The sequence below is a fragment of the Lagenorhynchus albirostris genome, chromosome 14 (assembly GCF_949774975.1).
Source record: "Lagenorhynchus albirostris chromosome 14, mLagAlb1.1, whole genome shotgun sequence".
NCBI classification, from domain to species: domain Eukaryota; kingdom Metazoa; phylum Chordata; class Mammalia; order Artiodactyla; family Delphinidae; genus Lagenorhynchus; species Lagenorhynchus albirostris.
In genome coordinates this window covers 40,631,112-40,658,127 of record NC_083108.1, presented here as the reverse complement: position 1 = coordinate 40,658,127, position 27,016 = coordinate 40,631,112, and the positions used below count along the sequence as shown (strand labels likewise).

Sequence of the window (27,016 nt, the reverse complement as noted above, 5' to 3'; positions counted from 1 at the left end):
CTCATAATTTTGTGAGTCACCATGTAAGATGGGCTCAGCTGTGTGGTTTTTATGGTCACTAATGTGACCTCAAACTAATGCAGTCATCTGGCAGCTTGACTAGGATAGAATGGTTCAAAACAACTTCACTCACAAGTCTGATGGTTTGTGCTTGCTGTGAGTTGGGTCTGTCTCTCTACTTGGTCATTCATCCTCCAAGAGGCTAGATTATGCTTCTTTACCTGGGGAACTTACAGCAGCAAGAGAGTGAAAGCGGAAGCTTCAAGGCTTCTTGATACTTTGCTTAGCAGTTATATGACATTTCTTCTGACATATTTGTTCAAAACAAGTCACAAGTCCAGTCTATGTTTAAAGGTTGAGAGAACAGACTGTCAATGGAAGGAGGTATAAAGGAGGAGGGTAGTCATTTTTAATCCACCATTATCTTACCTTTGACTCCAAGGATATACATGTCTCCTATACGTAAAATGTATCAAAGATTTAAATATAAGTGCTAAAACCATAAAACTCAAAGAAGAAAACATAAAGGTAAATCTTCATCACCTGGGATTTGGTAATGAATTCTTAGATATGACAACAAAAGCATGAGCAACAAAAGAAAAAACAGATAAACTGAACTTCGTCAAAATTAAAAACCTTTGTACATTAGGGAACATGATCAAGAAAGTGAGACAACCTACGTAACTGGAGAAAATGTTCACAAATCATATATTTGATTAGGGTCTAGTAATCCAAAATATATAAAGAACTCTCACAACTCAAGAACAAAAATATTTGAGCTATGAAGAAGAGTTTGGTGGTTCTCAATAAGTTAAACATACAACTACCATATGACAAAGTAATTCTACCCCTAGGTATATACCCAAAAGAATTGAAAACAGGTGCTCAAATAAATCCTTGTATATGAAGGTTCATTTCAGCCATATTTACAATAGACAAAAGGTAGAAACAACCCAAATGTCCATTAACAGATGAACAGTTAAACAAATTGTCGTATATACATACAGTGGAATATTATTAAGCCATAAAAAAGGAAGTACTCATACATGGTGCAATGCAGATGAACCTGAAAATGTTATGCTAAGCAAGAGAAGCCAGACACAAAAGATCACATATTGTATGATCTCCTTTATACAAAAACTCCAGAAAAGGTAAATACATAGAAATAGAAAGCAGAGTGTGGTTGCCAGGCCAGAGTAGAGAGTTAAATGAGGATTAAATCTTTAATGTGTGTGAGGCTTTATTTTGCAGTGGTGAAAATGTCCTAGAACTAGATAGAAGTGGTGACAGCACAACTTTGCGAATGTACTAAATGCTGCCAAGTTGTTCACTTTAAAACGGTTAATTTTATGTTACGTGAATTTCATCTCAAATAAGCCTAAAGAAATTAAAATAAAGTATGAACTACAGTTAGTAATAATGTACAAATATTGGTTCATTAATTACAACAAATGTACCATACTACAAATGTACTGCACTAATGTAAGAGATTATGCAATGTAAGTATATATGAAATCTCTGTATCATCATCCCAATTTTTCTAGACGTCTCAATCTGTTCTAAAATAAAGTTTATTTTAAAAAACCAATACTATTTAGGAGAATATAAAAAATTACCTAACTAAAAGAAATTATGTTAAATAAAAAAAAAAAAGAATATGGCCACAGCTTTTAAGTTGTGGGGTTAAACCCAATGAGATTAATATGAAACCCCGAAGTCCTTAGGAGAATTGAAACATTTTGGCCTAAAAAACAAGAGAGTTCAAAATACAAAAAAGCTTCTGAGCTTCCAGCTTATTATGGCAGTGTTATGGACTGAGCTGTCTGCCCCCAAAATTCATATGTTGAAGCCTTAATCTCCAATGTGACTATATTAGCAGATAAAGTTAAATGATGTCACCAGGGTGGGGTCCTAATACAATAACACCTGTGTTCTTATAAGAAGGGGAAGAGACACCAGAGCTCTCTCTCAACATATGGACACAGAGGAAAGGCCATGTGGGGACACAATGAGAAGGAGGCTGGTTACAAACCAGGAAGAGATTCCCCAATAGAACCCAACACTGACAGCACCTTGACCTTGGACTTCCAGCCTCTAGAAGAACTGTGAGAAAATAAATTTCTGTTGTTTAAGCCACCAGGTCTATGGTATTTTGTTATGGCAGCATGAGCAGACTAATACAGGAAAAAGCCTGAGATAGCTATTCAGGTCTATTATGAAAATCAAAGAGCAAAGAGCTCTGATAGTAGATTAAAGAGACAAGGAGAACAACAAATTCAGAAACTATTCCCAGGAAGCAGAACTGAGTCCTAAACCAAGAAACATTCCTTGGCTCCAGGTGTGGTAGACCTAACATCATGTGCTCTGATAAATTTCAAAATTTTATGCATTAGTGAAAGCTATGTGCCTTTCATTCCTCCCCTTATGTAAATGAGAATGTTTTTTGTGATGATTCTGTATGCTAAGTATGCAGGAACAGTATTTAACTTCTCATTTTAATTCATATATTTCTGGGTCAAAAAGAAGCTGCACCTAAGAAATACTGCCTGCGTCAGATCTTTTGCAGTATGTGTGACCATGGACGTCTGCATGATACCATTATGGAATAAAACTTTTGGGGAGCTGGTGATTATAGTTTGCATTTGGATGGATGGTTCATCGTGTTGCCAATGGACTAGCTAATAGATTGCTACATAAATAGTTCCCAAAGAATCATGTCTCCTGGCATCCACATTTTCTCTAATACTCTACTGCATTAACAGGGGGACTGATTATAGGCTTGGCTTTGGCCAGTGGGACTTGAGCAAACATAACACAAGCAAAGCTTTACTAAGCACTTACCCATTGAGATTTGTCCTCTTAAAATACTCTCCCAACCACCAGGCATGTGAGCGAGGCCATTCTTATCTCTATTTCCAGTTGACTTAGCAGATATGTGCAGCCACATGATCGGCCCCAGGCAAGAACCAACAAAATTATCCAGCTGAGCCCAGAACAAACTGCTCAATGGTAACCAAATAAATGCTTCTTCTAGCCACGAAGTTTTAGAGTGTGTGTGTTTGTGTGTGTGTGCACGTGCACACGCTTGTAGCAATAGATAACAGAAAAAACAGTGGTTATTTTTCTGAGGATATTTTCATTAGAATAATGAGGACCAAATACAGATTGCAATGAATAAATGGGTAACTGAGAGGTGAGGGATCAGAAATAGTAAATTTAGGCAACTCTTTTCAGATGTTTCACAGAATGAGAAGAAAAAGTGAAAAGGGGATATATTTAAAGGGATGTATGGGATGAAAAAATTTCTTGAAAACAGGACAAATGTCAATATTTTAAACATTGACAGGAGTGAGTTAATAAAAAAGGAGATTTGGAACACAGGATGGTTGGAACAACGCCTGATGGAACAAGATCCTTGCAAAGGCACAAGACAGAACACAGGTGAAGGGAGAGCCATTGTGGGGGGGGGGATCTTCCATGGAAGGACAAAGGGAATTATGTTTGTGGAATTCAAGGACGTGCATAGGTGAGATAACAGGGGTTTGAGGCATTTCGGTTATTTTATCTCCTATTTTCTTCGGGAAGTAAGAGATGACTGAGTAGTGAGGTGGAGGATTTGGAAACCTGAACAAAAGAGAGGACTAGAGTAGCCACCAAAGAATACTAGGGAAAGTTCTGATTGACAAATAGAATAATATCAGAGCACTATGAAAGGTCCCATTGAGGTTGGAAACCATGAATGCATAATATCTCAGATTTGGATTATTGTGTAATGTTCTCCATCACTATTCAGCCACCTGGGTATAGGAGTGAAGATGGCTGACCATCAGAGAGAGCTCATTAGATTTGGCACTTTGTCAGACTAAAAGGACGGCAGGATAAAGAAGTAAAGGACCAAATATACCAATTGGTGAGTGTTTTAAGAGATGAACTGGTTAGGCAAGGAAGTAAAAGAAAATGGGTATGATAGAATGGGAAATGGTAGATGTGTCAGGTTTGAAGTTTGAATTAACAGAATGAGAGAACTCAAAGTATTTGGTCAAGAAGGTCAGATGATCAAACATTAGGTTTCGGAGTTAAAAACGGATACAAAATGGTGTAAGCAAAGCAACGTTTTCCAAGTATAAGCATTTTAACATTCATGTTATTGGGTCCTCATAGCTGACATACCTTCAGGCATAGAGGTGACTCAGTACAGTGGTGAACAGAGTGGTCATAGGTCTCAGATACACCTAGTGTGGATGCTAGCTCTGGGAGAAAGGAGAAATCAACCTTTGCAATCATTTTCCTCATCCATAATTGGGGATAATGGCACTTTCTACCTCACAAGGTTTCCATAAAGATTCAATAAAATCATGCATATTAATTGTTTAATACAGCCTATGATATACAGTAAGCACTTAATAAACATTAGCTTTATTATCATTGTTATTAATGATACAGTTATTATTATTGTACAATATATTCTTTATATTTTAAAGAATGATTTCTAAATACTTTCTCTCTAAGCCATTCTTTTAAATCATAGTAGCATCTTAATGACTTATATTGATCAAATGAAGAAGAAATTTTCAATTTAGTAGAGATCATTCCAAATTAAATAAAACTATCTCTATTCTAGGAGTCTGGGAGAATCAGGTGGAAGAAAAATAAAACCAAAACTCTTATTTGTATAGGAAGTTATCCAGGTGATTATTTCCATCATTTTTCCATGTCTTCTCATTCTTTGCAAAAAGGAGTATAGATAAAATGTTCACAGTAACTCTACTCTGAAAAATTTTCTTTTCAAGATTCAGAATTGCAGTTAAACGTCTATGAGTGGATGGACAAACTTAATAGCAGCTGGCTCATTTACATAATATATTTACACAAAAAGGCTGGTTTTTCAGTTTTCCTGAAAATAAGCTATAAAATATCTTAGCTTATTTTGTGAATTACTTTTATCTAAGGTAATATTTTAGCTGGCGCATTATCCATAGTGTTTAACAGTTCATTAACTGCTCAGAATCCCAAGCAGGATTGGGTAATGAACATGGGCTTTGTTAAAGAGGGAGTGTGTTCAAATCCCAATTCTCTCATGACCTTGAACAAGACTCTCAACTACTTTAAATTATTATTTCTCCATCTATCAGTTAGACCTAACATTAACAATTCAACAACAGTTTTGAGTTATTACAATGGTTTATAATAGCTATTATAGTACAGTTACTATAATTGTTTATTAAAATACCTATTAATCTATTTTCATCATTTTTAACAACATGCATAATTGTTAATTAAAACACATGTGATGTGTATCATATTAATTAATATTAATTCTCTTCTATCTATTTAATATACTCTTCAAGGCCCACGCCACCATTAGACCTGTGACCTGCGAGGCATTCTGTGAAGGGGTATTCTGGTTTGGGGAAACAAAAAAGCAACAGAGATAAATATAATACTAATACAGAATGATATAAATAATATTGTAGAAATAACAATACACATAGCTAATATCATATGCTAGCACTTTATCTAACACAATATTATTATCACGATTCCCATCTAAGTTCACAGAATATATGGCTCTAAGGGCTGTGATCTTAAAGACGGCACTCTAATGCCTCTGGAAGGAAACTACACCCTAGATCAAGCATGATGAGGGCCCATCAGAACTCTCTCAGAGCCAGATCCAGTAACAGCGGTGAAGGAAGGGAAATAGCACAAATCTCTGACAAACTTATCTTCCTGTCTGGGCAGCATAGTTGTGCATTAATTGCTTAGAAACATAATATTAATAAAATGTATGAGAAGGTTTTTTAATCATTCCTAAATCATCCTTTGAAAATAACTGAAAGTTTCAGTAATTTCAAGATTGAACTCCCTTCAGAATAATAAAGGCAAACTTCATCAGTTTAAAAAGACAAAGGAAGAATCATTATATTCTCTTTTAACAGACCTGTTGAGTATTTCTTTAGAACAAAATAACTCATTAAAGAGGGCATTCTGTCCTTTTATACACCAATGTACTCAGCTAATCATCTAATCAGTTTAGTGTCCCTAAAAAGGATGTAAATGCTATTTATTTACTAGTCAAGTTGGCTATGGAAATTACTACTTAGCATGATTGCCTGTGGATAAAGAACAAACACGTAGGGAAAAAAAAATCTATTTAATAAGGTCATTTCACCCTTCTGAAATGACACTATCAAAAACATGTCTAGATTAGTAAATTATGTAACTGAGCCAAAATTCTATAAAGTAGTCCAAGAATCATTAAAAAAAATAATAATTCCCCGGGTTCTTTAAGTAACAGACACTTATAGGCCCTATAGAGCTTACAAAAATGTTAGCATGTTAATTATCACTTACCTGTTTCAGATGCTTCTGTATTTTAGACTCCACATCTTCAATGTGTGAAATCACTTTGTTGACACATGGTGCTGGGATGTTTACTAAAGCACAGCTTTTACGTCGGCATGGGTGGCTAAAGTAAATGCCTGCATTCACCCCTATAGATAAAGCAGACAGAGGACATCAGTTCACAGTCATATACAGAATAGTAAACCCTGATGTTCAGAATGTACAAAAAGTATTCTGCTTTACTAGTACTAACACTCAAATTTTCTTTAATCAACAGATTGATAAATGTCAGAGAATTATAGAATTAAGCTTCAAATAATCTGAAAGCTAAAATAAAATGATCATTTATAACTTAAACGGTAACAAATAAAAATAAATCTAAGAGGCAAGAATAAAACTTCAAGCAAGTTAAAAAGTTAAAGTGTTCCACAGCATCATGAAAAAATAAAGAAAAAAGGTAGAAACCAGTTAATCCATTTTTCTAAATAGATCCTGAATCACTTAAAAAATGACTTTGACATGTATTTTAAATTCTCCCCTTAAAGAGACCCCACATGTTCCAATGTAAATAATATCTAACCACTCAGGCATTGAAGAAGTTCTTCCTTAAATCCAGCATGGTTTCTCTTGCTGAAAAAAAAGTAAAAGCAGGTCCCTATCATCCTCATAATAACCTCATTTTCTACCTTCCATCTCTAAAAATTGAAGTCTCATGTGAAGAGTGACTGATGTTCTCACTATGGCATTCAAGTTGTACTCATCATAAAATCCACTCAGTCTGATGTGCCTCAGTGATTCTAATCCTGGCATGTTCCGAATCAACTGAAGGTTACAGAAGCACAGCAATGTTGTCCATGAAGACTCCACCAAAGTGCTTACTTGCAGTCTTTTTGCCTCTAAGAACTCTACTGGTCTGGATTACAGCTGCAATCACTGATCTTAAATGCAAGACACAGAATAGGCTCAGTGCCTCAACGAGAACAGTCTGATGTCCTCATTGCAGTTAACCTTGAGGAACACAGAGTAACGCTGTTGCCTCCAGTCTGTGCCTTTTGTTTCAATGTCAACACATAGAGTAAATATTTTAGATAGCTTCATTTAAACTGCAATCTTTTAAATATCTTTAAATGATATCTCATAATATCCTCCTCCAAAAATGCAATCTCTGTCAAAATGGCATGTGTTTAATTTATAAGTGTTTACTCTATCCCATATATAAAATAATAGCCCATATAGAAATATATATATATATATATATAAACATTTTTGAACACTAAAATATGTGCCAAACATGGAACTGTGCTAAGTTTTGTTTTCTGTTTCTTTTTTTGCGGTACGCGGGCCTCTCACTTGTTGTGGGCTCTCCTGTTGCGGAGCACAGGCTCCGGACACGCAGGCTCAGCGGCCATGGCTCACGGGCCCAGCCGCTCCGCGGCATGTGGGATCTTCCCGGACCGGGGTACGAACCTGCGTCCCCTGCATCGGCAGGCGGACTCTCAACCACTGCGCCACCAGGGAAGCCCTGTGCTAAGTATTTTTGATGCCACATATTATTTAATCCTCACAACAATCTTATGAAATGAGATTATTCTCTTGATTTCACATGTGAGGAAATCAAAGCTTAGAGAGGTTATATAAAGTGCCCTATTCCACAGAGCTGGGATGTGGGAGAGCTGGGACTTGAACTATATCTCTCTGGCTTTAGAGTGTAAGCAATACCATGAAGGTTGTTTTTATATTTTTTTAAATGTGGCAAAATAAAGAGAAGCAGTTCTTAAAATATATTTCAGGGCACCTCTCAAAAGTTTCACATATCACTTGTTTTTGAAATTCAAATTTTCCTTCAAGATATCAATGCTGATATTCTAATGTATTTTACTATGTTTTGACCATAGTGAACGCATATACTCAGTATGACTATTTTTTTGTGCTATATTCCATTTTACCTCTTTAGTTCATACAGATATATATATATATATATATATATATATATATATATATATATATATAGTTTTTTTCATCTCTGTAACAGTCAAAGGACCAAAAAATAAGCTGGTAAAAAGTACACATTAATCTCTTATCCAAACGTCCTGATAAGGGCATGTTGCCCTTCCCCAAGAAATAAGGTTTTAATATAGCACATTTAGCAACCAGGCAGTTGCCCTTATACTCAAAAGCATTGTTTTCCTTCATTAAATGTGGAGAAAACAAGGATAGCAATGACTCATTTAACATTTTTCTACGTGTGCCATTCTCAACCTACTAGGTGAGTATTAATTAATTTCCACCACACTCCATGGTTTAGGATTAACATTTTACATATGGTTAAGTGGGGAAAATGAAATACTGTGAAGTTAAATTTTGCACTGAAAGTCTATAGAAGACATGGCATCACAAGCAGCACAAGAAAGAACAAGAATTCAGGAGTTCTTATTACTGCTTTATTCTAATACATGCACAGTGTAAGTTAAAACTTTCCTTTCCACTTCTTTTTAATTTTGCCCACATTATAGATACACTTAGGTCACAAAACTAGGTGTCCATGGTCACTCATTTTTCAACTTGACTGATAAGTAACTGTGCTTTTTTAAGCTAAAACTACTCAGTTGCTAACCTCAGATTTCTCACTGAATAAATGAACTAGTTGGCAGGGTGTTATATAAGATCATTTTCACCTAAAATTCCATGATACAATGAAGCCACAGTTTCAGTTAAACACAAATGGATAGAGCTCCTCCTCATGAAGCCTGTGCACAAAGGATCAGGGTGAGTATTTCAAGAATTAAGCTCAGGCAGGACACTCACTCGCTCTAAAAATCTGCCCAACTCCAATTTCCTCGCTCAGAATCAATGCATAAGGGCAAGATCCTGCTGGACCTAGGCCAGAGCTGAAGTTTGTTGAGACTGCAACATGAAACTTTCGTTTGAGAAAAAATACCGTCAGCCTGATTGTGTGGGCAAATGGCAGTTTATGTTCATTAACTGTCAACTCTCCTTGCTCGATGAACTTGATTCTTACATAATTTACTCACACAGGTCCAATAATTTAAGATTTTATCACTACCATCCTTCCTTCTCTTCTGATTTGAATATGTAATTCCTTTACATCCATCACCCCAGTTACTGTATCATTCCTTTATCTGACTTCAGCACTCTGAGTAAAAAACTTATCTGAACACAGATTTCTTTTCCACATTTGATTATCCCTTTTAACATCTTGATTTTCTTCCCAAAATGTAGAATAAGCTAGTGCTCTTAAGTTTAGCAATAATTTCTTCTCCTTGCAAAGCCTCTGTGTGATAAACAGAAAGTACCTTTAACTTTTTTTGTGAAAAACAAAGTTCCTTTTAGTTTTGTTATACACTGGGGGCGGGGGAAGGGAGAAGGAGACCTTTCCCTGAGTAAAGAATGAATGGGCCGATTAATTGATAAAAATTATCCAATCTAGAGACTTCCCTTGTGGCGCAGTGGTTGAGGGTCCGCCTGCCAGTGCAGAGGACATAGGTTCGAGCCCTGCTCCAGGAAGATCTCACATACCGCAGAGCAATGAAGCCTGTGCACCACAACTACTGAGCCTGTGCTCTAGAGCCCGCGAGCCACAACTACTGAGCCCGTGTGCCACTACTGAAGCCTGCATGCCCAGAGCTTGTGTCCTACAACAAGAGAAGCCCCCACTCGCCGCAACTAGAGAAAGCCCAGGTGCAGCAACGAAGACCCAATGCAGCCAAAAATAAACAAATAGAATAAATTTTAAAAAATTATCCAATCTGAAGAAGAGAAAGAAAAATGAACAAAAAAGAACAGATCCTCAAGGAATTGTAGGAAAAAATCCATCAGTCCAACACATGTGAAGTTGAGGTTCTGCAAGAAGAGGAGAATGAAATTTGGAGTGAAAAATAACAGAATATCAGCCAAAAAATTTTCAAACTTTGATGAAAAACATCAATTCACACATCCAAGAAGCTCAACAAATCTCATACAATTAAAATATAAAGAGAACTATGTCTGGGAACATCATAGCCAAACTGCTGAAAACCAATTGAAGAGAAAATCTGTAAAGCAGCCAGATAACAAAAGGACACATTACATATAGGGGACATGGATATGAATAACTGCTATATTTGCCATCAGAAACAATATAGGCCAGGACATAATAGAAAAGTATTTTTAAAATACAGGCAAGAAAGAAGGAAGGAAGGGAGGGGAGAGAGAAACATTAAAAAAATAAATTTGACTTCATCAAAGTCAAAACATTCATCATGCCTCAAAAAGATATTACAATATGAAACAATGAAACAACAAGCAAGAGAGTGGGAGAAAACATGTATATATCCAACAAATGATTTATATCTGGAATGTGCAGAGAAAATTTACAACTTCCTATATAGGAAGACAATCCACTAAAGAATGGGCATAAGACTTGGAATTTTCCAAAAGACAATACACAAATGACTAATAAGCATGTAAAAACATGCTCAGCTTCATTAATCATCAGAAAAATGCAAATTTAATTAACAGTGCAGTACAACTTCACAATCACTAGAATGCCTAAAATTTGAAAGACTGGCAAAGCCAATATTAGTGAGGATATAGAACAACTATAACTCATATATTGCTGGTGGAACTGTAAATGACTTTTGGAAAATAGTTTGGCAATTTCTTATAAAAGTTAAGCATACACTTATCATATGACTCAGCATTCCACTTCTATGTATTTACCCAAGATAAATAAAAATCCATCTATAAAAAGACTTGTGTGTAAATATTCATAACAGCTTTATTTATAATAGCCCCAAATTAGAAAATCCCAAATTTCCATCAATGGTTGAATAGGTAAACTATACAGCACTCATGCAAGGGAATAATACTGAGTAATAAAATGAACAACTACTAATATATGCAACATTGAAACTACTAATATATTCAACAACATGGATGAATCTCACAGACCTTTTTCTGAGTCTTTGAAAGAAACTGGACACAAAAGAGCACAAATGGAATGATTCCACTTATTTAAAATTTTTAAATGTTAAAACTAAAATCATATCAGTGGATATGAGGGGTGGAGTGAAGAGACAGTGACTACAAAGAACATGAATGAACTTTCTGAAAAGAGTATCTATATCCTGTTTAAGACGGTGGTTAAATGGATGTATACATTTGTCAAGTCATTGAACTGTATACTTAAAATGAGTAGATTTTATTATACTTAAATTTTACCTCAACAAATTTGTTTGATTACAAAGACCACCAGCCATTCCCTAGTGACAGAATTCAATAACCTTGTACCACTCTCCTTCTCTTTTAACTCATTATACAGAATATAGTAGAAAATACTTCTTTGAAATGTTCTTCTTTAATAGCTTTCTTTTACTTCCTCATTGCCTATTTCTCCTCATATTCCTTAATCATGACTACTTGGTAAGAAATAATCTTTCCCCTTTATATTCTCTCCCTTAGTCATCTCCTCTGAGTGCTTGACTCCTAAGTAAACATCTTTAGACTTAACTTTACACTGAACTCCTTGCCAAATGTATTCCAAAACCTGTCCTTCCTAGAGCCCAAGCCTAGCACTGAATGTAGGGAAGGGAAGGATGGACTTGCAGTATGGGAATGTAAAATTAGAATGTACTCTTTGAGAAACTGATATACCACAAACAAGGAAATAAATTCATGACATCAGTAAACTAAAATGCCAAAGTCAGAAAGGCTACAGAGGAAAATGAGCACATTTGTATGACCAGATATAGAGCTGGAGAAGATTACAGAGATGTACAGAGGGAGGTGGCAGGGTGGCAGGGATCTGATACATTCCAAGCAGTGAGCATGGTGTCTGGCACAGAGTCGATAATCAGGAACTATTTGGCAAATAAAAGACTGATGAGAGAGTAAAGACATACCAAGATGAAAATTTCGGTTTCAGGCCCATCTCCAATATATTTGGTATTAAACATTTGGACTTTGTCAAGGACAGCAAGCCAGAGGTAGTCTTAAAAGGACCAAACCCATTCGCAAAGCCAGTATTCCTACAACTAAATTCATCTTCCATTCCTTTCCTTTCTTACTTCTCTGTTCCCGTTATCAAAGTTTGCAACAGTTAAACCATTGTTGAATCCTCCTTTTCAAGTTCCTGTAACAATATACCCAGTCGGTTTACCAAATCTTAACAATTCCTTTGTAATCTCTTTAATTCCTATCTTTCATATCCGTTTATCATTCATAGATCAAACCCTTATTACCTTAAGCACCAACCATAATAAGATAATCATTTTTATAGCAATTAATAAACAGAAACCTCAATTAGAGTCAAGAGACCAGCAGGGAGAGTTCTCACACCCTGCGATGATAACAGAGCCCAACAAGAAGGAGGACTCCTCTTCCTTCCTGGCAAGGACTCAGCCAATGAAAAGCCATGGGCTCTTTGTTTACTATAGCCCTCCCAACATCCTTTTCCCTTATATAAAAGAGTTCTCCTTCTCTTGCCTTGGGGGAACTTGCACATGGCTCATTGTGGTTTCACACCCCAAATCTGCTGACCCCAAATAAACCTATCTTTTCTGGAGAACTATCCAGCAGCTTATTTGTTTAGGTGAATAGTTTCCATATTTCCTTCTGTAACCAAATAATTCTGCATAGTGCACTCAGACTCATACTTTCAAGGAAAGAATTTGGTAACATAATATCTCCAATCGAATCTATATAGGACCAGAGACTGAGCAATAATGAAGTTCACACTTTTGAGCCTGAAATTCAAAATGCTTCTTGACTGCCCCTCAATCATTTCTAGCTTTATTTTAACCAATTATCTTTAAATTTCTGAATCTTTCCTATGCTGTAGTCCAAGTAATCTATTTTTTCCGTATTTTGTGTTATTTCATCACATTATTTGACTCATTCTGTGGTTCTTGCTTAATTTCCCTCCTCACGTTTCTTTTCATATACAAATACATCCTTCAAGATTCAGTTCAAATCTGTCCTTATCCATTAACAATCCTCTTAATTCTTAGCGGCCATACAAACTGGTGTTACTCGAAACACTAAAGATTCTTGTCCACAGTATTCATTTGTCATACACTACTGTGATACTGTGATTTAGAATAAGCAATATATATTTGGTCTTCATGTGTTTGTAGCACAGAGTTCCTAAAACCCTTGTGATTTCCTAACTGATGAGAGCAATGAAAGTGTCCTTTGTTATGTTAATGAGGTGACTTTCGGACCTCACCTAAGGATGGGGACTCAGGAGAACCAATCTTGTGATTACAGAGTTGGAACTTTCAGTCCCGCACCGACCTCTAGGGAGGGGAGAGGGGCTGGAGGGTGCATCAATATCCAATGGCCAATGATTTAATCAATCTTGCCCATGTAACGTAGACTCCATAAAAACTCAAAAGGATAGAGATCATCGGAGAGCTTCTAGGCTGGTGAACACATGAAGATTTGGGGAGACCAGCACACTTCGAGAGGACATGTAAGCTCTGTGCCCTTCCTCCATATCTCGCCTTACGCATCTCTTCCATCTGCTGTTGCTGAGTTATATCCTTTTATAATAAACCAGTGATCTACTAAATAAAATGTTTCTCTGAGTTCTGTGAGCCACTCTAGCAGATTAGTCAAAACCAAGGCAGGGAGGGGTGTAATTGGAACCACCAATCTATAGTGGTTGGTCAGAAGCACATGTGACAAACTGGGCTTTTGACTGGCATCTGAAGTGGGGCAAGGGGTAGACTTGTAGGACTAAGCCCTTAACCTATGGGATCTGACACTATCTCTGGGTAGCTGATGTTAGAATTGAGTTGAATTGTAGGACACCCAGCTGGTGTCCAAGAATGGCTTAGTGGTGGGGAAACCCCATGGTCACAAACTGGAATTGGCTGCAAACCTTTTAAATACTTTGTGTCATCTTTGTTGTTACTCTATACAACCATCCATTTCTATTGTGTTGTACTAATTGGTGTATAATTATATTTTATTTGGCTTGCAAGATTATACATTCCATATAAGAATCATTTCTTAAATATCTCTGCACCCTAATAGCACATGTATATTCCAGTGTCTTGAATTAATTGGTTAATAAATCAATAATTTGATATTTTAAAAAATTTGTCTAAAACTAACTATGGCCCATAACTAACATTGGGCAATAAACTCTAAGCCAGAACATTAAAATTCTATTCAAGATTTCTATTGAACAGAAATAGATAAATAATCAGAAGGGTAACTTATACCAATTTTTTCCTGTCAAACTAACAACCTGCAGAGCAGAGATTTACCAAAATTTAGATTAAATATTTTAATAAATATGGAGTTCTCCACCAGAATGATCTGAGAAGAAACAAATATGAAACTCTATACATAAAATGTATACATTTCATCATCTCTTTCTACTTCTTACAACATAAGATACCAGAAACACTTTCTGAGCTAATGTTTCATGGATTTTCAATGAACAATTTTTAATTCTGGATTTCACACACCAAAAACATTAGTCCTTATTCTTTTTCTTCTAAGAAACATATCCTCAATGAACTAGAAAGCTTCTAGCACTTGCCAGTCCTGGCATGAAGGATAAAGAAAATGTTTATTTCAAATATTCATACATTTCTGAAATTGTAAACAATTCTTATGAACCAAATTTTAATTAACAATATACTATTAATAACATTTATTAAAATATTATATTCTTATATATCATTACTCTGTTAACTATTAATGATATTTACAGTGTATTTCTTAATAAAAATTTAACACTGACATTACAAACTAATGAGTGAATATAAATATAGCTTATATAGGTTACTATACAATTTAGATTCAGTCCTCACCTTCAGTATTTGTCATTTTATTTTCATGAATAATCTCAACAGCTTCCTTAGGGGCACCAAATAAAACCAAAGCTTGTGATGTGGCATTATCTTTTTAAAAGAAAACAAAAATTTCAGTGAACAGTTAATATTCATTTTTAAAATAAGCAAAATAATGTACAAAACTATGTTGTGAAAGTGCTGTCCTTGAAAAAGCAACTAAAATATTGATATTAAACAAAACCCACAGTAGAATATCTTTAGATGTTTTCCGTGTTTTTCATTTGGCTTAACTCTCACAAGAAGGTATTCAAAATAGCATGCAGCTGTTAAAAGCAGAGAGGTCATCCAGAGTGACATCACCAAAATGGTGGGGTAGGAGACCCTAGACTCCATCCAACAAACTTCAACAATTAGACAGCTATCCACAAACAAAAATAGCTCTGGGAGAGCTCAAGAGTCCACTTAAAAAACTTCAGCAACACAGTGGAACAACAACAACAACAGAGAATAACCACACAAAAAAGAAAGGAAGACAGTTTCATTTTGTCTGCATTATCCCACCCCCTAGGTCCACACTGCTCAGTGCCAAGAGGTAACTCTCTGGTCTGAAATAGTTCCTCTCACTAGGAAAGGGTGAGCAACCAGCTTCCCCATCCTTTTGGGGCACTGCACAAAGGACCATCTTTGGTTTCATCCCATGCAGAGATCAGCAAAGCTGAGAAGTATAAAGATGGCTTGGCTCAAGGAAGAATGGCAGAGGCTACCAGTATCAGTCATGCAGCAGCAGTGATCATGCTTTACAGTGGCCTGCTCTGCAGAGGACCTCAGCTTCTTTGCTGGCAAAGTTGTCCTTCAGAAATGAAGGAGAAAGAGTTTCCCAAACAAGAGCTGAGGGAGTTCATCAGCATTTGACTTTCTTTACAAGAAATGCTGAAAGGAGTTCTTCAAGTTAAAGAACACAAATTAGCAACACACAAACATGAAAATATAAAACACATCAGTAAAAGTAAGTATATATTCAAATGTAGAATACTCCAGTACTACAGTGGTATATTAATCATTTAACCCTAGTATAAAAGTTAAAGGGCAAAAGTACTAAAATAGCTATAACTGCAATAATTTATTAATAGATACCAAATATAAAAGATGTAAATTGTGACATCAAAAACACAAAATGTGGAGGGTGGGGTATAAAAGGGCAGAGATTTTGTATGTGATTGAAATTTAGTTGCTGTCAGCTCCAAACAGACTGTTATATCTATAAAATGTTTCATTTAAGCCTTAAGGTAACCACAAAGCAAAAACCTATAGTATTACAGATACACAAAAGAAAAAAAGAAGGGAGTCAGAGTATACCGCTATATTCGATAAGGAAGATAGCGAGAGGAAGAAATGAACAAAGGAACTACAAAACAGGCAGAAAACAATCAACAAGATGCCATTAGAAAATCCTTACCTATCAATAATCACTTTGAATGTAAATGAATTAAACTCTCCAATCAAAAGGCACAGAGTAGTTGAGCAAATTATAAAAAAAACAAGACAACTATATATATATATATCCTATTACAAGAGACTCATTTCAGCTTTAAGGCACATAGAGACTCAAAGTGAAGGGATGAAAAAAGATATTCCATGCAAATGGAAACCAAAAGATATCAGAGGTAGCTGATCATATATATATATATCTTATGACCTCATATATATTTACATCAGACAAAACAGTCTCATTTACAATAGCATGAAAAGAACAAAATGCTTAGGAATAAATTTCACCAAGGAATTGAAACATCTATATACCAAAAACTGTAAGATACTGATGAAAGAGATTGAAGAACACAAACAAATGGCAAGAGTTACTCTTCATGGATGAGAAGAGTAAATATTGTTAAAATGTCCATTCAATTCAATTCTTATCAAAATTCCAATAGCATTTCTCACAGAAATTTTTTTTTAAATCCTAAAATTCATTTGGAACATCAAAAGACTCCTAATAGCCAAAGCAATCTTGACAAAGAAGAATACAGCTAGAGGCATCACACTTCCTTATTTCAAACTGTGTTACAAAGCTCTAACAGTCAAAACAATATGGTACTGGCATGAAAACAGACACATAGATCAGTGGAACAAAACAGAGAATCCAGAAATAAACCCATGCATATACAATCAATTAATATTTGACAAGGGAGCCAAAACTACTCAATGAGGAAAGGATAATCTCTTCAATAAATGTTGCTGGGAAAACTGGATATTTACATACAAAAGAATGAAACTGGAGTCCTATCTTACATCACTCACAGAAATTAACTTGAAATGGATTAAAGACTTAAAAGTAAGACCTGAAATCATAAAATTCCTAAAAGAAAGCACAGGGAAAAAGCTCCTTGACATTGTTCTTGTAAGGACCTTTTGGCTATGACACCAAAAACACAACCAACTAAAACAAAATCAACAAATGGGACTACATCAAGCTAAAAAGCTTCTGCACAGGGACTTCCCTGGTGGTGCAGTGCTTAAGAATCCACCTGCCAATGCTGGGGACATGGGTTCGATCCCTGGTCTGAGAAGATCTCACATGCCACAGAGCAACTAAGCCCGTGTGACAAACTACTGAGCCCATGTGCCACAACTACTGAGGCCCGCGTGCCTAGGGCCCGTGCTCCACAACAAGAAGCCACCACAATGAGAAGCCCGTGCACTGCAACAAAGAGTAGCTCCCGTTCAACGCAACTAGAGAAAGCCTGCACACAGCAACAAAGACCCAATACAACCAATAATAAATAAATGATAAAAAGTTAAAAATATATATATAAATAAATAAAAAAGCTTCTGTACAGCAAAAGAAACAATCAACATAATGAAAAGGCAACCTATAGAATGGGAGAAAATATTTGCACACCATATATCTGATAAGGGGTTAATATCCAAAATACACAAGGAATTCATACAATTCACCAGCAGTAAAACAAATAATCTGATTATAAAATGGGCAAAGGACCCGAGTAGCCATTTCGCCCATGAGTACTAACCAAGGGAACACAAAACAAAAGACAGTACTCCAAGTACTAAAACCAAGAATGAAAGAAGGGTATTACTATCTTACAGAGTGGTTTATAAGGGAATACTATAAACAAGATTCTACCAATAAATTAGATAACCTGGATGAAATGAACAAATTCTTAGAAAGCTACTAGCTATCAAAATTGACTCAAGAAAAAACAGAAAATCTGAACAGAACTATAACAAGTAAAGAAATTAAATCAGTAACAAAAAATCCTCCCACAAAGAAAAGGCCTTGGCCAAATGGCTTCACTGGTGAATATCACCAAATATTTAAAGAATGCCTCACTGATGCTTCTTTAACTTTGCCAAAAATTATACAGAAGAGGAGAGAACACTTGCCAACTCATTCTATGAGCCCCATATTACCCTGACAGCAAAATCAGACAAAATATTATAAGAAAATAAAATTATACACAAAATATTTCCTTATGCACATGGATCCTCAAAAATACTACCAAACCAAATCTAGTGGCATATAAAAAGAATTATACATCATGTCCAAGTGAGATGTATTCCAGAAATGTTTCAACGTATGAAAGTCAATCAATGCAATACTAACCACACATTTCAATAGATGTAGAAAAAGTGTTTGACAAAATTCAATCCCATTCATCATAAAAACACTCATCAAAATAGGAACAGTAGGAAACTTCCTTCCCAAAGGTGAAAAATCCACAGCTAACATCAGATATTACCGGAAAGAATGAAGTTTTTCCTCTAAGATCAGGAAAAAGATAATCATAGCTACACTTTGCCACTTTTATTCAATACTGTTCTGAAGATTGAAGCCAGAGTCATTAGGCAAGAAAATTAAAGGCAGCTAAAATACAATTTAATAAAGGCATCAAAAAGAATAAAATATTTAGGAATAAAATTAACAAAAGAAGTGCAAGACTTGTTTGGTTAAACAAGTTTCACTAGAATCTACAAAACTGTTGAAAAAATTAAATACCTAAATAAACAGAAAAATATCCTGTGTTAGTGGATTCTAAGACAATTTTGTTAAGACACCAAAACTCTTCAAATTGATCTATAGGTTCAATGCAATTTCTATCAAATTCCAGCAGCTTTTTGTTGTTGCTGTTTTTCAGAAATTCTCAAACTAAACATAACATGGAAATGCCAGGGACCCAGATTAGCTGAAATAATATTGAAAAAGAAGAGCAAAGTTGGAGGAATCATACTTCCTGATTTCAAAAATTATTACAAATCTAAATAATCAAGATGGTGTGGTACTGGCATAAGGACAAACATGTAGATCAATGAAATAGAAGTGAGATTCCTGATATAAACCCATATTTACGGTCAGTTGAATTTTATAAGGGTGCAAAGACTATTCAATGAGAAAAGAATAGTCTTTTTATCAACAGATAGTACTGAATATATGAATGTAAAAGAATGAATTTTGATTTCTACCTCAAACCATGTACAAAAATTAACTCATAATGGATCATAAACTTAAATGCAAGAGCTAAAACTATAAAACTCTTATAAGAAAATGAAGGGGTAAATATGACATCAAAGGAACAAGCAATTTAAAAAATTAAATGGCTTCATGAAAATAAAAATTTTTGTGCTGCAAAGGACACTGTCAAGAAAGTGAAAATAACTGAATTACTTTGCTGTACACCTGAAACACTGTACATCAACTGTAGCTCAATTTTTAAAAACTCACATAAACTCCCCAAAAAAGAGAAAACACAACCCCTACTGTGAGCAAAAACATTCATAAATCACATATCTAATAAAGGTCTAGTTTCTAAAAGATATAAAGAATTATTATGACTCAAGAACAGAAAAAGACTAATAACTCAATTTAAAAATGGGCAAAAGATTTAAAGAGACATTTCTCCAAAGAACACATACAAGTGACAGTAAACATATTTAAAAATCCTGATCATCATTTGTGATTAGGGAAATGCAAATCAAAACCACAATAAGATGCCACTTCACACCCACTAAAATGGCTATAATAAAGTTTAAAAAAATAACAAAATTTAATAAGTGTTGACAAGGGGGTAGAAAAACTAGAATCCTCATACATTGCCATTTGGAACATAAAACACTGCAGCTGCTTTGGAAAAAAATTGGCAATTAGAAAGTTAAATATCAAGTTACCAAATGACCTAGCAATTCCAGTCCAAAGTGTAGACTCAACAGAAATGAAAATAGACGTCCACATAAGAACTTGTACTTGAATATTCATAACAACATTATTCATAATAGTCCAAAAGTGGAAACAACCCAAACACCCATCTACTGATGAATTTATAAAACAATATGTGGGGGGCTTCCCTGGTGGCGCAGTGGTTGAGAGTCCGCCTGCCGATGCAAAGGACGCGGGTTCCTGCCCCGGTCCGGGAGGATCCCGCCTGCCGCGGAGCGGCTGGGCCCGTAGGCCATGGCCGCTGGGCCTGCGCGTCCGGAGCCTGTGCTCCGCGACGGGAGAAAACGCAGCGGTGAGAGGCCCGCGTACGGCAAAAAAAAAAACAAAACACAATATGTGGAATATACATCCAATGGAATATTACTCCACCACAAAAAAAGAATCTCGACAGAATTCCAGTTTAAAAGAAGGCAGACACACAATGCCAAATATTTTATCAATTCATTTCTATGAAAAGTCCAAAACGGTCTCCCATCCCCCCTCCCCACACCCTCCACTTGCCAAATAAATCCCTGCTGTGAGGGCAATTCTGTTACCTCGGAAGTCCTGATATAAATGTCAGCAGAAAGGGTTATCAGGCGTTAGCGTTGAGAGGAGGCACCGAGTGGAACCTAAAATCCCGTAGGCGGAGCATCACTGCGTCCGGACGTTCTCGCGGTATCTTGAGGAGAATTCGCGGCTCGATGCTGCAGTCACTCACGACGGAGCAGATGCTGCTCCGTGAGTTGTTCAGGAAGTTGTGCAGCTGGACTGCCTTGCTTCATGCCGCGCGTGTGGGACCGCAGGTTGGCGGTGATGCCAAAGGGCTCGCTGACGGGCAGGTAGGCCTTCACGACATGGGGGTGCGGGCCACCTGGGACTCCTCGAAGACGCGGCCCCGCTTCTGTACAGGACGCCACCAAGCACTTCTTCCTGACCCCGGCTCTCCGCAAGGTACTGGGCTCCAGGAACCCGCGCTGGCTGTCAGCCTGCGGCGTGGAGGCGGCGCCGGGCGGACGGTGGGGGCGATCTGAGGGGCATCCCGGGCGGCGTCGCATCTAGGACGTCGAAGCGCACGCCCCGCGTGTTCTCTTGGCACAGCGGCCCCACTGGAGGCCGGCCACGACGCTGTACTTGCTCTCGTTGAGGGACTGCACACCCCTGCTGATGTCGGTGGGGATATCGGGGCTGGTGCCGGCGCACGAGATCTTGCGGGCCTAGGCCACATCCCACTCGTGCTTCTCTTCCAGGTAGTTGGCCAGGCCAATACTTGACCTCCTGGTGGGTGGACACCGCGCTCCTGCTGTCCACCGCCAGGTCATTGGGGAAGGGCCGCGCTTCCATCTGCAACGGATTGCACTTGCTGCAGGTCTTGGACAGGCAAAGCACATTCGACTTTTCGGAGACGGTCTCACGGTACCAGATGACATGGTTGGATTTCTTGATAGGGGATGCAAGTGTGGTCCTTCAGGCAGATCACCAGGTGCAGCTCAACGGCACCTGCAGTGATGTGCTCCCCGACTCCTTGATGATGCACTGCTCCCTGGGATCCGACTTGGCCTGCGGCTTCAGCCCCTCCACCTGACCAGTTTGGGCAGGTTGGCCGGGTTCTTGGCTTCCACAGCGAGCCTGAAGACCAGGCTTACACTGAACTTCATCACGTGCGTGTAGTGGGCATGCTCAAAGGTCGTTATGGTGCCTGTCTTCACCAGGAACTGGTCGACACCCACCAGGCCCACGATGTTACCGAAAGGCAAGTAGCTTTGTGGTTGCCAGGGGCTGGGATGGGGGGGGTGGCAGCTAATGGTATAGGGCTGCTTTTTGGGGTTATGAATGTGTACTGGAATTAGATAATGGTGATGGTTGCACAACCTTGTGATTATACTGAAAATACCCAATCGAAAGAGGTGAATTTTTATGGTAGTGTATGAATTATAATTCAAGTTTTTAAAGTTAAATACAGTATTATTGATACCAGCACTGAATAAAGCTACACATGCTGAGTGAATCTCTGCATGATGAGTCAATTTTCATGTGAGTCTGATTTGACATCCAGTCCTTTTTATTATCTCTATGATATGTGAAGGGAAATTTGTAACTTTAAGAAATTTATATTAGAAAAGAAAAAAGGCTGAAAATTAGTGATTTAAGCATCCAAATTAAGAATATATGGGAAAACAAACCCAAAGAAAGTAGAAGGAAGATAAGGGGGCAATAATATCTGAAATTAACAGAAAGCAAACCAACAACAACAAGAAAACAACCCTAGAGATTATTTAAAAGGTGAGAAATTACCACTTTGAAAAATATAGCACCAATGAATACATCTGGCAAAATTGATCAAGACAAAAGAGAAGAAACAAAAGAAACAAATACAACTTATGAATGTAAAGCAGAAATATTGCATACAGAGGATATAAAAATAAAACATTATTAACAATATTGTATCAATACATGTAAAGTTTAACCAAATGAAATAAATAAAATTCAATACATGTTCACAGTTTATAGTAAACTATAAAAATACTAAAAAAATCATATTTAGTGGTGAAACATTAAAAGTCTCATCTTAAAAATCAGGAACAGGGAGATAAGTGAGCACATTTTTATTGCCTACATTTAACAGAGTACTAAAGGATCTAGACTAAACAATAGAAGAAAGTAAAAATATTAATTCATTTTCAGATGTCTAATATTAGTGAATTAATGACAGTTAAAATTATGAGATTAAATATGTAAAACTATAATAAAGGTATATTAGCATATTTACATATAATATATAAAACTAAATGTGATTTGGAAGAGATGAGAGAACACAGTGTACTGTTTCTTAATGTGCATTATGAGTGCACAGACACTCAATTTTATCAGTGTTTGTTGTCCTTTACATATATGTTGCAGATATTTTTACATGTATGAAATATTTCCTATTTCAACATAGAAAGGTGCTATTCTCTAAAAAAACAATATTATACAGTCTCTGCCTTTTATATGGAAAGGATGCATATGAAAAACAATACATAGAAAAATTAAGGCATTATCAGTATCTTAATACAAGTAAATAAGTGATGCTGCCATGAAATGCACTTTAGTGAATATGTTGCCTGAGTATCCAAATATTACAGGCGGTAAGTTTGTAAAAATGTACTTTTAATTGTAATAGAAATTAGTATCCCAGAGCTAACTGTTTGTAAACAGGAGTCATGTGAAAATACTGTTGGTCAGCATGTTTAAGATATGGCTGTGACTCTACAGAGCAATTGGAAAGTTTAATAATTTGTTTTATTTTTTATTTCAACTGAGAGCACAGAATAATCATCCAGTTGGCTAAGCTTATTTATAGTATAATAAGAATTTTGATATAACCACAGTAGTTGCAGGGTGATTTACACAATATAAGGAAAGGATTTATTTTTGACGTGAAGAAGAGTATTATTATGTTGAATATCATCTGGTAGAAGTTAATAAATAAGATCTGAGGTTGTCTTCTTGTGATGTTAATGACAAACTTTTTCAAAGGTTGGTACATAATTAGGTTCAATACATCATCCAGCAAAGATTGCTTTGGGCTTAAAAGTTTAAGATTTGCTAAGACTGCTAAGTTTCTGTAGTTTGAACATGGACATCTCAATGCTTTGCTTCATAAGCTGAATGTTCTTTATAGTATTTGTTGTTGTCTTACAAAGAGGATAGGGAGCTTAATGATGGTATGATGCCAAAGAGATAGAAATTAATTTTAACTGGTAATCACTGTTTATGCCAGCGTTCCAAATATTGGTCCTAATGTCATTTAAATACAAATATCCTGAACTTACTAAGTACATTTCAAAAGACAATTTATTAACCATATTATTTTCCACACAGTTAGCCAGCCAGATGTATTTCCATTTTGTATGCATTTGCAGGAATAACCTATATCAAAGAACCCTTAGATTCCACTGTATAATGTGATGTGTGGTTTTATCTGACTGTATATTTCTCCATTGCATAGACGGAAAGTAGGTGTCCTGTCGTGTTTAACATGATTAACTTTCTCCTAATGTACCACACACAAGAGCTTTTGCTTGCAATCCAGTATGGACTGGTCATTTTATGTTCCAGTACAAAATAAAGAGTCTTTGTCAGGTTATTCAGAGGGAAATCACCAGCTCAGCTCTCTGAAGTCTTGGAACAAACTATTAGTTTTTAATTAACATTATAATTAATCCAAAAATTTTCAATAGTTCTTTTCAAATATTTAAACATGAGATAGGCACAAGTATAATTTGATTATCCTATATCTTTCCAAATTGTATCTTTGGGAAAATTGTTTTATGTGAGAAACCTAGTGCATTTTCCTAATCTGAGGTTGAAGTCATTTTCCAGACATGAGAAGTTTTTGCTTAAACATCACTACACAAAATCTGTGAAAATGAAATAACATCAATTTTGTCAAATAATATTGATAGAATGAATAAAGAGCTAAAAAACAAACTTACTGAAATATTCTGAAAGTACCTGTGGTGCTAAGCCACTAAAAATCCTACGCAAGATTCGTAATCCTACATGAAATCCATTGTGTGATATCCTCAACTATGTTGGGAATACTAAATGACTGCTTTCTTTTATAGCCCAAATGAGACTGTAGTGCTTTGATTGCAGTAATAGCCCCACTAATTTTCTCCTTCCAGTGTTCACCTTCTTCTGCAATGTGACTTTGCAGCATCTACCACTAAGAGGTGGAGTCTAATCCCTTGCCTTTTGACTCTAGGCTGGGCCTATGACTTGCTTTGGCTGATAAAATATAGCAGAAATGATAGGGTGCCAGTTCTGAGCCTTGGCCTTGTGACCTTCTGTTCCCCCTCGTACACCACGAGGTCAGGCTGCGGTAAGAGTATGAGAGACAACATAGTGCAGGGCTGAGTCAGTGTGGCCAGCCAACCCTAGGCCTGTGAAGGCCCAGCTCAAATGAGCAAAATCTGTAATGATGCTTAGCTGGCCTGTGGCTTACTGCAGTTGTGTGAGTGAGCCTTCCTGGGCCCACTTGAGAACCACCCAGTACAAGTGAGCTAAAATGAATGTTTATGATGCTCTATGTACCTGCATTTTTTGTGGTTGGTTGTTACATGGCCTTAGGGCAGCAATGGATAACTCATATGAAGACTATTGTTCCCAGTTAAGTATTTGAGACAAAATTCTATACCAAGGATTGGTAGACTTTTTTTTATAATGTTCCAGGTAGTAAAAATTTTTGGTTTAGTGAGTCACATGCTGTCTCTGTTGCATATTCGTCTTTGTTTTGTTTCTTTCGTTTCTTTTTACAACCCTTTACAAATGTAAAAACTATTCTTAGCTTTTGGGCTGTACAAAAAGGGCTGCTGACCAGATTTGGCCCATGGGCTATAATTTACTGACCTCTGTTCTGTATCAGGCAAAGACATGATATTGCTAACATGATGCAGAATAAAAGATGCGAAAGGGGCCCAAGTTGCAAAGTAATGTGGTAAAATCTAATACAATTTTTAAAATAGAATTATACAAGTATTTTTTTTCATTTTTCATTTTGTATGTTTCTCTTCAGTGGTGTGCTGGTAAAATTTTAATAACCACCTGTCACCATACCACCAATTTCAACCAGTCAATGGAGTGGAATTGAGAAGAGATGTATACAATTGGCTCACATGAGCTAGTAAGAGCTGACTCCAGCAGACCATTGTACTACCTACCTATGGTACTGCTTATACTGTAGTTCAGTAGTAATTATATAAGAAATTGATTATAATCCAATACAGTAGGTTTTCCTTAAACTGATTTACTCCTTTTGCTTACCTCACCTTCCTGATCCCAGTAAATTTTGGTTTTGTGACCCCTGGTCCTGGAGAACACTACTGTCCTTACAACTGTCTTCTGTGAGTGACCTGAGTCACATTTATCTTTGACCTAGTTTCAAAGAAAATCACTTAAGGATAAACTTACCTTTCTTTGTTTGCTCTCCTCCAGTGGAAGAATAGGAAATTATCTTATTTTCAGGCATGATTATTTACAGTCCTTTGAAACCTAATTAAAAAGAAAAACATTTAACTATCATGAAGCAAAATTAGTTTTAATTACACTAAAAATTGTCAACTCAAGAACTGGTAACGTCAGGATAGGCTTCTAATAGTATGCAAGTTATATATGTAAAAATCAATACTAAATTATGTTAAAATGTAAGGAAAGCAACAATATACTCTTTTTCCTGTGATGACTTCTATGAACCTATTTAGGAAAACAAAATATAAAAATTCTCATTAAAGAGGCATCTTTGATCCCCTGCTCTGCTGTTAGCTTAAACAGACACTGGGCCTGAGTACTAGATAATTTAGTATTCATCATTGAAGCTGTGGGCTCAAAGCCCTTTGGGAATTCTAGAACCTACATTGTTTCATATGATAAAGTTAAACCTTGCTGTCATCTCTTCTTTACATTCCCTCAGTTCCTTTTTTTAAAATATGTTTTATTATGCACCAAGTCAAATATATACAGAGGTAGAGAGAATTACCAATGTAATTTGATTGCAGTAATGGCCTCAAAATCTCACGTGACGAAAGTGAATTAAGGTGATTCTTACCCAGCACAACTCAAAGGGAACCCAGCACACAAAAGGACTAGATAACACAAGTCAACAGAAAAGGAA

The 27,016-nt window shown here is 36.4% G+C and overlaps 1 protein-coding gene and 1 pseudogene across 1 annotated transcript in view; both read right to left on the bottom strand.

Moving 5' to 3' along the window:
* Nucleotides 1-18,162, bottom strand: part of CCDC178 (coiled-coil domain containing 178) — a 370,210-nt gene extending 352,048 nt beyond the window's left edge. Inside the window, exons 1-3 of the mRNA XM_060170501.1 lie at nt 18,108-18,162; nt 15,171-15,260; nt 6,355-6,494 (exon numbers count right to left, since the gene is read on the bottom strand). Of these exons, the coding sequence (XP_060026484.1) occupies nt 6,355-6,494; nt 15,171-15,260; nt 18,108-18,162 (285 nt within the window). The remainder of the gene's footprint in view (nt 1-6,354; nt 6,495-15,170; nt 15,261-18,107) is intronic.
* A 2,912-nt stretch (nt 18,163-21,074) lies between these two features.
* On the bottom strand, nt 21,075-26,374 carry LOC132532189 (elongation factor 2-like; annotated as a pseudogene).
* Between the last annotated feature and the right edge of the window lie 642 nt (nt 26,375-27,016).